The sequence below is a fragment of the Taudactylus pleione genome, unplaced genomic scaffold (assembly GCF_031769625.1).
Source record: "Taudactylus pleione unplaced genomic scaffold, aTauple2 ptg000707l, whole genome shotgun sequence".
In the NCBI taxonomy this organism is placed as follows: Eukaryota; Metazoa; Chordata; class Amphibia; order Anura; family Myobatrachidae; genus Taudactylus; species Taudactylus pleione.
In genome coordinates this window covers 16,915,742-16,930,808 of record NW_028285109.1, presented here as the reverse complement: position 1 = coordinate 16,930,808, position 15,067 = coordinate 16,915,742, and the positions used below count along the sequence as shown (strand labels likewise).

General features: G+C 42.1%; 1 protein-coding gene and 1 long non-coding RNA gene across 4 annotated transcripts in view; one reads left to right on the top strand and one right to left on the bottom strand.

Annotated features, from left to right (window-relative positions):
- Positions 1–1,976: 1,976 nt before the first annotated feature.
- Positions 1,977–4,202, bottom strand: LOC148477600 (uncharacterized). The gene is made up of 2 exons (XR_015872500.1): positions 4,034–4,202; positions 1,977–2,723 (listed from the first exon to the last, which is right to left on the bottom strand). It is a non-coding gene; the product is annotated as an uncharacterized LOC148477600 (long non-coding RNA).
- Positions 4,203–4,607: 405 nt separating this feature from the next.
- The window catches only part of ARID4A (AT-rich interaction domain 4A), a 112,353-nt gene continuing 101,893 nt past the window's right edge, over positions 4,608–15,067 (top strand). For 2 of the 3 annotated variants that reach the window (XM_088456593.1, XM_088456591.1), the window contains exons 1-7: positions 4,718–4,848; positions 5,631–5,687; positions 7,708–7,818; positions 9,578–9,643; positions 12,696–12,786; positions 14,089–14,168; positions 14,255–14,349. In XM_088456593.1, coding sequence (XP_088312719.1) covers positions 5,682–5,687; positions 7,708–7,818; positions 9,578–9,643; positions 12,696–12,786; positions 14,089–14,168; positions 14,255–14,349 — 449 coding nt within the window. In that variant the 5' untranslated portion in view covers positions 4,718–4,848; positions 5,631–5,681. The other variant, XM_088456592.1, reaches the window with a different exon arrangement.

Genomic DNA, 15,067 nt, shown 5'->3' with positions numbered 1-15,067 from the left:
ACAATATGCAGAAAATAGACAACCAGCGCTAAATACAGTAGCCAGAGTTTCCTTTCCATTAGAACATACTCCAGGAGACCAATAAAGCACAAACCAGCTGCACCTCCTACTTGTATAACTATCCTTCCAAATAAATTAGAGATGAAAAATAGAATATTTTCCATCTTGTTTCTACTCTATTCCCACCCATCCAGATACTTAGTTGCAGAAGCTTATTTATATGAAATAGAGAAAAAGACATAGCCACAAGGGATGGGTTATCCACTTAGAATGGGCCAGTCAGCTGTGATAAGAACGTTGCAGAACGCTCTGAACAAATGATGGGAGGTGCAGTGTATGACATGCTGCATCCACCACACCCACCTGTAATACCTAGCTTTGTACTTCTGTTAGCCGCACAAGTACTTCAACAATGAAGCCAGCGGTCCCCTTCAGAAAGGTGTGAATCAGCCCAGTTATATGACTGGTGATTCAGGGGGGAACCATGAAAGGTCTACATCATCTTCTCTGGTTTCCTGTGAAGTATATAGGAAATGGGCCTCAGACTGCACACCCTGAACACATACATACAATAATAATAATAAAAAAAAAATCTCCAAATTAACGGTTTGTATATAAATAAATACATTTTTGCAGTGAATAGAGGTTTTTGACATAATCTTGGCCAAGGTTATGGGCCTAACCACCACATCTGGGTAACCTCTGTCGGGTAGGTCCCTAACATACTAGGGTTCAAATCCAGAGCGCAGGACACCCCTAAACTAGCCCAGCTAAACCACCTCAAGACACTGCTATAATAAAAAAAGTGAAGTGTAAAAGAGATAGCTAAGAGCAGCAGCAGCTGCATATAAAGAATAAAAATGAAAAAGTGAAATACATATATAAAAAACAGACAGTGAAGCATTAAAATGTGTTGAAAGAAAAATGTGTTCTACTACGGTGCCTTGAAGCAGATCAACCAAAGCAATCCGGGGAGTCACGTCCCAAAAATGAACCAAAGCTGCACTACAGAGTCTAAATATTTGCAGGACTTACCTATACTGTGCATATTACAATGCCAGACTCCATGCTCTAACCAATGTAGTAGTGTGAAGTAGTACTTTACAGGTCCCAAAATGTGATTTAATAGGTATGCATTTTCCTACCACACTGCTATTTATCACAAAACTTTTTCACCAAAAACACATCACAGAGAAGGAAATATGGCGGTCAAGCAACCACTAAAACACAAGTTTACCAAATATAAAATTAGTTGTATTCAGTAGAACAACATTCAGATACAGGGGGGGAATCATTACTGTTTAAGTCATTGGGTAGGACAGATAACACAAGCAAGGGCAGGGGAACTTGCTGAAGCAAACTAAACAGAGTGGCGTATGGGCATTAATACAGTACGCCGTGATTTTGCACCTAACATATGGACAATGAATACATGTAGTTGCGGGCTTTCTGGCTCCTGAGAATTACTTAGGTAAGGCACAGAGAGAGAGAAGAATGTATTTTATAAGGCACTCATTACTAGTGTCTAGTTTTACATAGATATATAAGTAGTCGATTTAAAACCTTGATTTCTCTATTCCTTGTTTTATATGCAACATTAAAATGTAAATAAAGAGCCACAGAGAAACGTGCTGTCAAAACAAATGTACTTTCTGCTGTAAGTTTGGTAATAAAGATGTAGAATATGCATGTGTGACTTTCTTATAGTCAATGTAGCTCTATAAAAGCTTCAGTTTAAAGCACTAACTAAAACCCAGCTCTGTACATAACTAGCTGGTATAGATCTTCATTACCCATATACTATTTATTTAGTTTTGTTTTGTTTGCTTGAAATATAACCTTCTGCAGGCAGAACATTACAGTACACAAATTTCTACTTGCCCATAGGATTAATACACCAGGCTACAAACAAGTCAAGTTATGGAACCTGAGCCAAATTGTTTTGCATAAATGCAAATATTTCAAACACCACAATCTCCTGGTAAAAGCAGTTGTAAAATTTATTGGAAACTCTGGTAAAGGTTACAATATTAAGACACATGCAATTTTCATCTGATTAATTTCAGTGCTACTCAAGGCTCCTAAGCAAACCTCACATGAAATGCAACAGGCAGCATCCCACAGAAGAGCTTCAAAACGCAGGTGACATGTTAAGAGACCTCTCATTAATCACTGAGAAAGTAAAGGTACGATAAAACCAACTGTTAAAGATTTCTTCTCTACAGAGAACGATAAGCAATACAGCTGTATTGAAAAAAAACAAAATAACAACAACAATATAAATCCCAGGAAAAGGAAAATACTGATAAGTAACCTAGCAAGTATCTCAAGTACAAAGGGATCATATCCCCCGCATAATTTAATTTAAGAATGGACCCGTAAAAGTTCTATACACTAAATACCTGCTAGATTTACTAGAGGAGCAATTGTCCACCAGCTTGTTGAGTCCACATTCGTCTCACAGCCTGTCCAATCAGGTACATGGCTTGATGGAGCAAAACACGCAAACAAGCTTTTGGAAAGATTTGCCTTTACCAAGCTGCCGCTTGAGCTTTGCCATCATCAACACAAAGAAAGTGTGCCCTGCATCATCTTTTACCTGACCTCTGGAAGGTCACAAGATACAATTTTCTTTACAGTAGACAATACAGACGCCTTAAGGTCTTCAGACTGTAAAACTGCTACACAATGGCATATTCAGATATACCCCTTTTCAGTCATGCCTAGAGAGAAAAAACAAAAGTGTGTGTCAAAAACATACTAACATCTTCATATTACACTTGGCTTCAATTTCAGAAAAAAAATGGGCTATATACACACATATAGATATGGATAATACTTAGTTTAAGAAACCCATTTTAAAAAATAAAACTTTATAGAATATAGGAAGGATGGGTGTAGGGTAATCTGAACCAATGAGAAACAATATTGCCCTACAACAACCAAGGGAAACCTTCAAAAGTAAATAGATCACTAGCTGCAAAAAAATATCATATGTATATGTACTATATATATCCAAACTGCTGGCACTCCTTTGGCTTAAAGTGTTATGTGCATCAGTGCCTTGCTGGACAGTCTGCTCCTGAATGAAACTGTATTCATGTATACCCAGCTGTAAGGCAACGCTCAGACGTCTGAGAACGACACTGGACCCCAATGTGCAGTCAAAAATTCAGAACACTTTATTTGGGTTCTTTCATTAGAATACGGACATTTACTGCACATGGGGTCCAGTGTCGTTCTTATTAGACATCCGAGCGCTGCCTTAAAGCTTGGTGTATGTATATATATATATATTTTTTTTTCCCCAAAGCCTACCTACCACCCTTCCTATAGCTCCACTCTCCTCCCTTCACTCACCTATCCCTTTAGCATTCAAACTCTGGCGGGCAGGGGCATCCTCCCAAGCACTATCCTGGCTGCCTTCCAGTGCTCCCCATCTCCCAGTCCCCTACAGAGAATCTGTGCTCGCCCTTTACTGGGTACAGGATGACTGCATGCTGATCTGCCTCCCACTCCCCGTGTCACAGGGCCTCAGGCCTGTATGTATATAGCAGAGAGCCCCCCATCCGCGTCCTACGTCGGTTCCCAGCTGTGTGCTGCTGCATGGGTATGTCAGGTGACTGTACATATGCTACATCCGCGCTGCCTGTATAGGGCCTGCACGGGCTCAGTGACCAGCGTACAAATGTAAGCGATAATATAGATCTCTATCAGGCTTAGGCCCACAAGGAACAGTGAACCATGGAAGTACAAGTCCCAGCATAACAGCCATAAACTGGTTGGAGTCTGGGAGAGGGAACCCATGGAAGTTGCCCCGCCAGGTGGGTCGGCCCATCATGCACCCGCACAGATGACACCTGCCAGCCAGAGACAGCTCGCACAACACCCGGAAGAGAAGATCCTCTGACAGCCACGCCCCCCCCAGTGACGCCGCCATGTCACTGGCGTCATCTCGGCCAACCGACACCACTGCCAGCAACGTCACAGCCTTCATATGACCTTTGAGCTTCGCTAGAAGCGAGCTTCTTACCCCAGCCCGCCACACAGCGCCAGCGCGTCTTGTAATTACGGCGCTGTCGGGAAGCGGGCCGGCCACACGCCGTATATCTCTCCCTCCAGGGTCCTGCCGCATCTCCGCGGCTGTGCCTCCTGCCCGACTGAGCATAAAATGGGAAATAGCCTCTACAAAATGGCGCCGAGCCCCTTGGCGAGCGCCTGCGCACTTCATGGGAGCGCGCACAAAGCCCCGCCCCTTGCGCAGCGCCTTCAGCTGGCTCTAAACTCGGCTTTAGTTCCGTTTCCAGGAAACAGAGCAGCCAATCACACGGCGGGCAGAGGTTCACCGCTCACCAGGCGCAGCCAATCAGCGCGTTATGCCTTCCATCCGGATCTTAAATGTCTAATCACGCATAGAAAGGGGCCGAGCTCCCTTAGAGCCGTGCAATCAGCGGCGGCAGCTGGGCTCTACCAATCAGGAGGCGTATTCCCCGTACCTGTATCCGGGGCAGCCAATTATGTTTCACAGTCATGCAACCAATGAGTGCTCCGTGAGTTGTCACCAATCGGATGCTGAGTTTGCTCCCCACGGCGTGAGGATGAGCCAATGGTGTTCCGAGAAGGACTGGTTCTGCTCAACAGCTTGTTATTCCGTATAGAGCTGCTCGCAGTTCCGTGCCAGGGGGGAGTTGTAGCAGCCGAGTGCGTGAGTGAAACTTTCCCCTTATCTCACCCGCTCTGGTGCTCCCTGCGGTCCGGGGGGCGTAGGGGCGGCCGGTGGGGGCGGGATCCCTCAGCTCGGAGCATCCGGCTTGGCCGAGCGCTGACTTCTCAGGCGAGAGTTTGGAGGTATGTGACGGGGCTGGGGAGTGAATGGCAGGCGGCTGCGGGAGGAGCAGGGTGGCTGGGGGGAGTGGGGAGAGTCTGGCTGAGCCTGGAAGTGTCTGGCCCCGGCCCCTGTGAGGATCTGACCGGGCATATGGGGTGTCTCGGTGTAGCCGGGGAGGAGAGGGGGGGGGGGCTGGAGAACCGCCGCTCTCCTGCTCCCAGCAACTTCCACAAAGGGCGCGGGGGGGGAGGGAGACCCCACAGGAGGGTGACAGGGACCCGGCGAGCAATGGCGACGTGACACATCCCTGCTAGGGTGCCGGAGACCGGGCGCTTGTCCTCTCCCCCCGGCCACTGTGCACAAAGCCTGAGACCACCCGGCGCATTGCTGAGAGGGTCTGGCCGGGCCTGTAGCTCCCTGCACAGTCCTCACCCGCTGAGGGGCCCTGGGGTGGTCACCGTGGCCCTGTCTGGCCATTCTATAGGAAATCAGTGATGGGCAACCTGACACACCTCAGGGGCCACATGGGTGGTCTCTCGCCTTCAGCAGGGCCACACAGCACCCTTCTTCTCACTAACAAGTTACAGTTAATGAAGGAAAAAGACACCTATCTAGTATGTCAGCAGGGATTTGACACATGTTACAAGCTTTTCTGCCAGTTAAACAGGAAGAGCCTTAGGGCCACAGGGGCCCACATGCAGGTATAAGGGCTGGCTGTTGGCCATCAGTGCTGTGGGCTGGGTGATACTGTGCAATGGATGTCAGTCATAACATCTCATCTCTTCTGCTTTGTCTCTTGCAGCTGTAGTGAATGCAAATCTTCGAGCTGGAATCCCTCAAATAACCTTGGACAATGAAGGTAAGTGGCTTAATAACCCCATGCCACAGCCGCTACCCATGCTGGCACATGCAGGGTGGGGGTTGTGGTACATTGTGCTTCTGGACTCCTGTCTACAATCTCTTGCAGACTGGAAAATGTACTTGTCAGTGGTGTATCCTTGGTGTTTGTATTTTGTTACACCAGAATGAGAGTTTGTATATCTGCACCATAGACAACATCTTTTCTGACTTATCTTCTATACTACTATATTATTTGTAGAGTGTGTCACATTGTACCCTTCTACGTCATGAGTGACAGGATGGGCTTTCAGACAGTTTGTTATGGCAGAGAAATCCTTTAGTGTTAGCAACTTTTCAGAGCTTTTCTTTAATATACAGTCTATGGGCGGAATTCAATTGATTCCAGCCCCTATCGCACCCGACGGAGCTATTCAATTCTTGCTCCTGTCGGGCGCGATCAGCTGTAAGCGCTACATTTCAGCTCACAGCCCCAGGGGGATGAGAGCTGAAAAGTGACCTGTTTGGGCGCCCAAACATCACTTTTCGCGGTCGCGCCCAGCACTTTGGTTGGGTTTAGCTGCGTTACACAGCTAAACCTGACCTCTATGGGCGCAATCAGCGCGAAAAACGGCATCAGTTGAATAGCGGCCCGCGATCTCCTGTCACTTTAGACGGGAGATCCGGACCGCGTAATAAATTGAATTCCGCCCTGTGCAACCAGTTTCACGCATGTACATATATTTGGCTTGTTTTTATTTTCTGTGTGTCACATCAGTTGTGTAGCATATGTTGTTCATTCCATACTGTAACAGCATAGCATTTAGAATATGTGGTGCAAACTGTTACTTCTGTGATTTTTGTTTAATCACGTCTGTTTTACTTGCATACAATTTACCATTTTATTGTGCCATAAGCATTTGTTCCATCATTTCCTCTATATTGAGTAAAGTTTAAGTTTGCCAATAAGGTAAAATTTAGACCAGACAATGATGTTGCTGAGAATAGTTATAAGTTTATAGTGTACTATGTTTTTTCTAGGTAGGCACTGAAACTGTGACATGTTTCTCTCCTAACCCCGATTGAGTTTGCTTACTACTTTTACATTGCTCTTGTGCAATTGCCTGGTTGTGACTTCGGGAACCTGCTCTTATCGGTTCAGTCTGGTTTCATGAAAGTGAACGCTTTTTAAAAAAAAAAATGCTTAACAATGTCCCAATGTACTTATGCTTTTTGCATTCTCTGTAGGATTTACTGTAAACCCCTTGCTAATTATGTTGGAAAATAATCTGTCTGGTTGTTCCCTTTCTTAGTAAACATTGGTGAAGTTGTGCATGATCTGAATGAGTATCTTGAGAGTGTGTAGACTGATGTTCATGGATATTGCATAAGCAAATAGTTTAGTTACCCTTGTGAAACCTATCCATTTTCCGCAGTCTCAGTCGCGGTTATTAGACAATACATAATGCGCTCCTAGGCCACCATTTCCCCGATCTCACTCTCTGTTATTGGGCATGCATACATTTTACTATCCTTCAAACGAGCCCCCATGTCTCCCATCGTCAAAAGACCCATTCTGGACCCCACCTCTCTATCCAACTTTTCGCCTCTAAAACTACATGATGCATACATTCACACCTAGAAGACTTAATAGTTATCAACATCTCATTACTTTTTCTATATTTATTATAATAACTCTTCTCTGACCAGATTTTTCTTTTTCTGTGTTTTAAACCAGACATTTTTTTTTTTTTTCTGTTCTCCGTTTGTTTTTTAAATTTGCACTATGATTTTATTCACATACAGTTCTTGCCATTCTCACTCCTATGTGCAGTATGGTGTTCTTAACAAATCAGTAAAGCAAGGATAAGTGCCACAGATTACTTCAGAACACTACAGTCTCCCTTTTAGGGCCGGCTGCCTTTCAGACTGTCATAAGTTTCCGTTTAATGTTAATGAACAGTTCATTCTTGTTCTCTGGCTTCTCGTGTTCGATCTGGATAACTGAGGTCACCGCTATATTTCTGCTTGTCTTTTATTAGGCAGCGGATGAGCCTGCCTACCTAACCGTGGGGACTGATGTCAGTGCTAAATACCGGGGTGCATTCTGCGAGGCAAAGATTAAAACCGTGAAACGGCTGGTGAAAGTGAAGGTATGTTGTACAAGAAATGGGGATGTTGGTTTCTATGTTTTTATAATGGGCTTGATTCAATGCAACGCGAATTGAATAGCGCCGGGAGGGAGGTCCCGGAGCTATTAATTCAGCGCACTGTTAACCCCGGCTAAGGGTTTCTTCCCGCATTCCTCCTGGGGTGCGAGCAGAAATCCGACAAAACTCCTAGCGCGATACTGTTTTCTGTCCTTAGCACCGTGGAAACAGCATCGCGCCTGGCAGTTTAGTTAGAGAATGCCACAGCTCACGACTAAACATCATCTTTTGGGGCACGAGAACCGGCATTCTCCAACAAAACAGTGCGCTGAATTGAATAGCTCCGGGAGCTCCCTCCTGACGCTAATCAATTCACGTTGAATTGACTTGAGCCCCATGTTAGGTTTATAGTTGCATTTGTTACCTCATAAATTTTATATTTGTATTAATAATTATATAAAATCAGACTTTTAGCATTTCAAAAAACAAAATGTGTATATATATATATATATATATATATATATATATTTTTTTATCTTCTTGTTTTAATGTTACTGTTGAATATGTAGTAATTACATTTTTTGTTGGCCAGAGCTCGGGGCCCATAGACTCCATCCTTCAAGTAATGTTCAGTTAGAGGGGACTGTTGCACTGTTATTGTTATGCTGCTCGCTTCCTCTGTTGCAGGCAGTGTTAAGGCGTGTATCCACTTGCTGAAAATGAATGACTTCAAAATATTGTTGTCGTTCATTATACTGTGCAGTGCCCACACTGAACGATATGTCGTTCAGTGCAGGCACCCTCCCTCATCCTCGAACATACACATCCTCGAACATACACATCCTCGTGCAGGCACCCTCCCTCATCCTCGAACCGTCATGTTTGAGCGATGCCGACAACAACTAGCGGGAGCGCACATCACTGGTCGTTGCTGGCATATCCACTGCACGTTTAAGGAACGATAACAATGTCGTTATCGTTCAATCGTCCATTTATATTGGCAAGTGGATACGCTCCTTTAGCCCTCTCGCCAGCAATATGTGTGTCTGTAAATGTTGTCAAGATGCACAGGTTCTAAGATGATCTTGCTAGTGTCTGGCTGGGGCTCCCGGGAGTTGTAGTCTAGTAACAGTGAGACCTAAATAATTGACCTAGTTGTAGAATATTTTAAAATAAGTTACACAGGACATAGATTCACTTGTTATCTTTGTGGCCAAACATATGCTGATCTGTCATATACAGCTATCTTCATTACTGAAGTCTGCTGAGTAATGCTGGGAATACTTCTTGCACAGCAATCACACAGAGCAATTGCACACAAATAGCTGGGCCTCCTTGGAAGAATAATTGGTCTATGTGGATGTTGGTGGCTTACTCTTCTCTAACATTTCCAGGTCAGCTGCTGGTCTCAAACGCCAACGGAGGTCATTAGCTATGCCAGCATAGATTTATGTCCTGTTGTCTGAGATTAGATCTCAATCAAAAAGTATATAAAAAAAATAAAAATTAGTCCATAAACTGTAGCGGCTAGACCCAATCACAGTTTGCGTGGTCGGCATAAAATACTGTGCCACACAGCTATTTTATAACCTATATTTGTTAGTTAAATCCTTGAGAAATTACATGATTTCTTTGAGATGATCTTTGACTGTCGTGCTCTTTAACTGATCATTTTAATTTTCTGCTTTCTCTCTAAAACATTTTGTGTTGGTCAGTGCAGTCGCTGAAACACATTTATTTAATATGGAAATGTTATGTGCAGGTAACTTTGAAACAAGACAGCTCTACGCAACTGATACAGGATGACCAAGTAAAAGGACCATTAAGGGTGAGTGTGTGATGTTTGTGTTGCTATTTCTTTATATGTTGGACTTGTCGTTAATAAAAATATATTTTTATCACAAGTGAGTTCCCATGTTGTCATGTCAGTCAGTGTTCATTAGGATGTCTTGTGTATTATAAGAAATAATGCTCAAGCTGCTGTAAGTTTAAGCTTGTACAAGAGTCACAGAACACCTGATTGGCTTCTAACATACTTAATAATTTATAGTAAGGGGTACATTATCAATGAATTTTTTTTCTTTTATTGGCTACATTAATAGTTTGTAATTTTTTGTCTCTGCAGAGAGCAGATGATATGAGCAATAAGAAGTTTAGGCATATCTAAATATGGCTTGGTACGGTCTTCATTAGGCTTAAGCAACCTCAAAATATTCTGCAACAACCATTGTGCTGACTGTAAAGGAGAATTCAAGTTGTTTCTCTGAACAAACGGCACCGTCTGTGGATGTTTTGCCGTCAGTGTCCGTATAAAATTAACCACATATTCTGTAATGGCAAGTGCTCCCAAAACAGCGATGGTAAATGATGACAAACACTTTAAGTAGGCGACCTCTATTGGCCTTGTGGTCCGGTCATCTTGTGACTGCATTATCAGGTTTTATAGGTGCTGGAAGTGAGCAAAGTGCTTGGCGTGTGCTGTATCTCATCCAGTTTCGACAATCTGCGCATGTATGGTCCAATTAAACGAAGATATGACTGCTTAACTGTTAGATCTAGAAGCAGGATTACACTGTGTGCGCCAGAAGAATGACTCCCCTTCCGTGTTTTGCCAGTGTCTGTAGTGCTGATGTGGGGAGAGTTCTCCTGAATTGTGAGTTCCTTGTCTTGGAGCCCCTACAGTCCTGTTGTTTGAGGTTGTTGACGAAAAATAGGTTTTGACTGGATATTGTTTACTATCTTTGCTAAGTGGAAGTTATTTTATTATCTGACATGGGAACTAATGCACTGCGGTATGAGGTATTTTGTGCCTCACCCCTCAATGTATCACAAGTTGCTTGCAAATGTATAGGTTGATATCTCCAGTATATTGGTTCAGCTCAAAATAATTACCTTAACTCTATGTAGGTATTTTCTTATTATTCTTATGCTATAATTAGGCGAACATAGGCATGAGCACCCTGCGCTTAAACCACTGAATCCTCTAACATGATGTCACTCTGTTTTTATTTTCCCTTGGGCATCCACATATTGAGTACCGGACATCGTATAATGTAATACTGGTCATCTAGTTAGTTAAATCAATTGTAAATTAGTGAAGGCATTTCTAATGATGTTTAGTCGTTTGTACTATTTACCTGGTGATGGATGAGAAGCTGGCGTGATGGGCTGGGAGTGCGGAATTGTACTGTGATGCTGGGCTGCAACATTGTACCCCAAGTCTAAGTAGCTGAAGGTGCCATTCATGCATAGGGATCAATCCAATTATGCGCGATGCCCTCGTGGGTGCGAGTCATCGTGGTAATGGCCGCGCTTGATGGCAGCTTGAAATCGCTCAAAACTGTTCGCAGCCCCATAGGACTATATACAAAATTGAGGGAATTCAGCCTAAAAGAGGGTTGCGAGATGCGGTGCCGATGGCGGCATTAAAATGTCTTGGCAACGGCAAAACTCATCCCATTCGCACCCCTCACGCTAATTACATTGAATGTTAGGAATCAGATGGGGGTAGAAGTGGCAGAGTAAAGAGTGCAGCGTGCATAGCTGTATGGGGGGGTTGTATAGAGCGTTTCCCCCTGGTTACTACCCTCCCCATGTTAAGTGCTATGCCTAAAATACTGTTTCAGTAATTTGCTACACATTTTTTTTTAAATTTCCAAGGTTGTAAGATGTAAGAGGTAGTATCTGAAATGGGTGTCCATAATACATAGTAACTAATACAGATTACCTGCTGCTCTGAAATTCTATTTGTTTTATCAGTGGTTGTTAATTGTGTATGTTACTATAGACTTCAGGTCTCTTGCACTTTTTTCTTAAGGGAGTAGTTAATTATCCTACTTTTTAAGGTGGCGTGTTCTAGACCAGTCTTCATTTTTTTCCCCCATTAAAATCTCATGCTATTAAGTTCTTCGTAGAACTTTTCTGGGTTTAATTTCATGATTGTAGATTTTAAGTTATAGCTCATTTATTTGTATTGGGTTTCCCTATAAATAAGGACATAGATAGATAGATATCTATCTATCTATCTCTATCCATATCCATATCCAAACACAATACTTAGAGGGCGCTAACAAATGGAAGGTTTTGTACAGTTTAATACCAATACAAATTTTACAATGGAGATACCACTGAAAACTTTCAGCTGACAGATATTAGCATGGAAGAATTCTTCTGATTTGGCCACCAAGGTTCTTATTCAATGTGTGAGATATCCATTTGGTTCTGTGAACATACCCTCTCACCAAAGAAATCACCCAACAATATGGCCAAATATTAGTACCGTACATCAGAATAATTTTATTCTTGATTAAATGTTAAAAATTAGCATAAAAAGCATATGCTTACATATTTGATGTAAGCATATGCTTTTTATGTAAATTTTTAACATTTAATCAAGCATAAAATTATTCTGATGTACTAATATTTGGTAATTGGCCGCATTGTTGGGTGATTTCTTTGGTGAGAGGATATGTTCACAGAACCAAATGGATATCTCACACATTGAATAAGAACCTTGGTGGCCAAATCAGAATAATTCTTCCATGCTAATACCTGTCAGCTGAAAGTTTCAGTGGTATCTCCATTGTGAAATTTGTATTGGTATTAAACTGTACAAAACCTTCCATTTGTTAGCGCCCTCTAAGTATTGTGTTTGGATATCTTTATGGTTGTGTCCTAGTAACAGGGACTCTCTTAGAGGTGCTGCTGAATTGATTGGTGCAACAATAGGCCCTCCATCCTTATATCTTTTTTTGTAGGCTGTACTTTTTTGCAGTTTACTGCTTTGAATGTCTGTGTGCAAGGGTAATCTTTGAGGTGCTTTGGTTAAAACCTAATTGTGCAGTCTGTAATCCTAATGTAATGTGGGTGTATGTCTCTAGGTTGGAGCTACGGTTGAGATGAAAGCACCTGACGGATCTCTCCAGGAAGCAGTTATAAGTAAACTGACAGATGCCAGCTGGTATACTGTGGGTGAGTCCTGGCAATATATAAATGTATGCTCACACTGGTTCTATGTCCTATTGTCCCACATCAGCTCCAGTGTGAAAGCCTTCAATATTGTGTTTCCCACTAAACATGCAAACTGCATAAAATATTGGCAGCATTGTTTATATACAACAAAACAAACTTTTTTTTTTTTTTTTTTTATAACGGTTAAAAAAAAATTCCCATTGATACACCTGATTTTTCCCATTTCACAAGCAGCTAAGTACTGCCTATCACAAAATTTCACAAAGCATATAGGGGCTTATGTAATAGGGTGCGAGCTGGAGCCACTGCTGGAATTCATGCGAGTGTTCCCGTATTTTTAAAGCGGCAATCATTTTAAAGGCACCACCAGCTTGTCCCTTAAGCCCTATAGTCAAATGATCTAGGATTCGGGTTTTTGTTATATGTTTTGCTTATTATGTGTATTTCTAAGTTTGTTTAATTATATTTCTGCATTAATCTCCTTTCCTGTGCATGAGTCTGAATTGTCATTCGCTACTATTTTAATAAAACGTGTGGAGTACACTACTAATTTTGTAATAGAACTTTTACTTGTTTTTGGGTTTGTGGTTTAGCATTTCAAACAAATAAAATGTGTGACTTATATAAAATATTTGCTTCATACTGGTTGTATTTTTTATCCTGTGTCTTAAATATAACTTAGTTTGAACCAATGTAGTGTTTTTCAGAAGTGAATGCAGTGGTCTTATGATGATGCCCTTAACCGCATCAAGAATTCAATTTGTCAACCTTGATGCTTAAAACACTGTTACAGACTTTCCAGCGCAGTTGGTCTGACGGTATGGTTTGAGAAAGGAGCAGTAATGTGATTGTATGCTTTATGTGACACTTGGCTGCAGGACAGAATCATGTGTGAGTGGTATAGGTTTTGTTTGAGAAGGGCATGGAATGTGTACGGTATGAGTTCAAAGCTGTGTAGATGTATTCCAGTGCTGAGTTGGCCAGCCTTGAAATAAATGTAAGCAAAGCTGAATGTTGGAAAAGGTAAACAGTGAAAGTATGCAAGGCCTGGAGTGTCAGTGATTATTGTGACTACATGTGGGTATCACATGTCTGTGTAGAGAACTTGCTGTGTGATCAGGAACAGGAAGTCAGCTCTGTGTTTTTCATTTGATAGAACATTTGTTATAGGAAATGGTAATTGTTCCACCAAAATAAACAAAATGATCATGAATTTAGCTCACGGTTGTCTGCCTTCATTATGGCAATTTTTGGTGATTATCTGTTTTAGGTTGTTGTTATATTTGCCACTTTATTTTGTAGTTTTTGATGATGGTGATGAAAGGACTTTAAGACGGACGTCCTTGTGTTTGAAGGGGGAAAGGCACTTTGCAGAGAGCGAGGTAATACAAACGGCAATGTCAGACTACTATATTAGCATTATGAAGGTCCCAACGTTTGCTCACATCTCTACTTTTCTCACTTGTAGACTTTGGACCAACTCCCGCTAACAAATCCTGAACATTTTGGCACGCCAGTCATTGGGAAAAAATCTAACCGGGGAAGGAGATCGTCTCTTCCTATGTAAGTTTTAGAGAACCACTTCTTTCTATTTTATTTTCTCTTGATTTTTGCTTTGTGTTTATTGTCATTGTATTCTTTCTCTAGACATTTTTACATATTAGTAGATATATATAGTAGATTACCTTATTTCTGGCTATGGCAAGTACATAGATCCTCTCACATTGAATGCTAAAGACTGTCAGACACTTGGAATATTATGATCATAACAAAAAACTTTGGGGTCTATGTACTAAGCCGTGGAGTGAGATAAAGTACCAACCAATTAGCTCCGAACTGTCATTATTCAAAGACAGTCTGTAACATGGCAGTTAGGAGCTGATTGGTTGGTACTTTTTCCCTGTCCAACGCTTAGTACATCTTCCCCTCCGTTGGTTATATGAACTGTTTACCTGTGAATTAATTGTGTGTGTGTGTGTGTGTGTGTGTGTGTAAAAAAAAATATATATATATATTTAAGGAAAGAGGTGTGCATAACATATTGCTTTAGTTGTGTACAGAGGTTGCATCTAGTATCTGTAGAGGTTAAGTTTTTGCAGTTGTTACGCCAACTATAATAGAGGGTGTAGTTCTCAGTGCAGCTTGAAATCTAATGTTGCTTATGCAACATTGATAAAAAGACATAATACTCATTGGCTCCACCATCTAGATGCTTTTTCAGGGAATCAGTATGATTTACGGCCGGCGGTTCAAAACCCGACAGCGGCGTCCCGACAGAGGA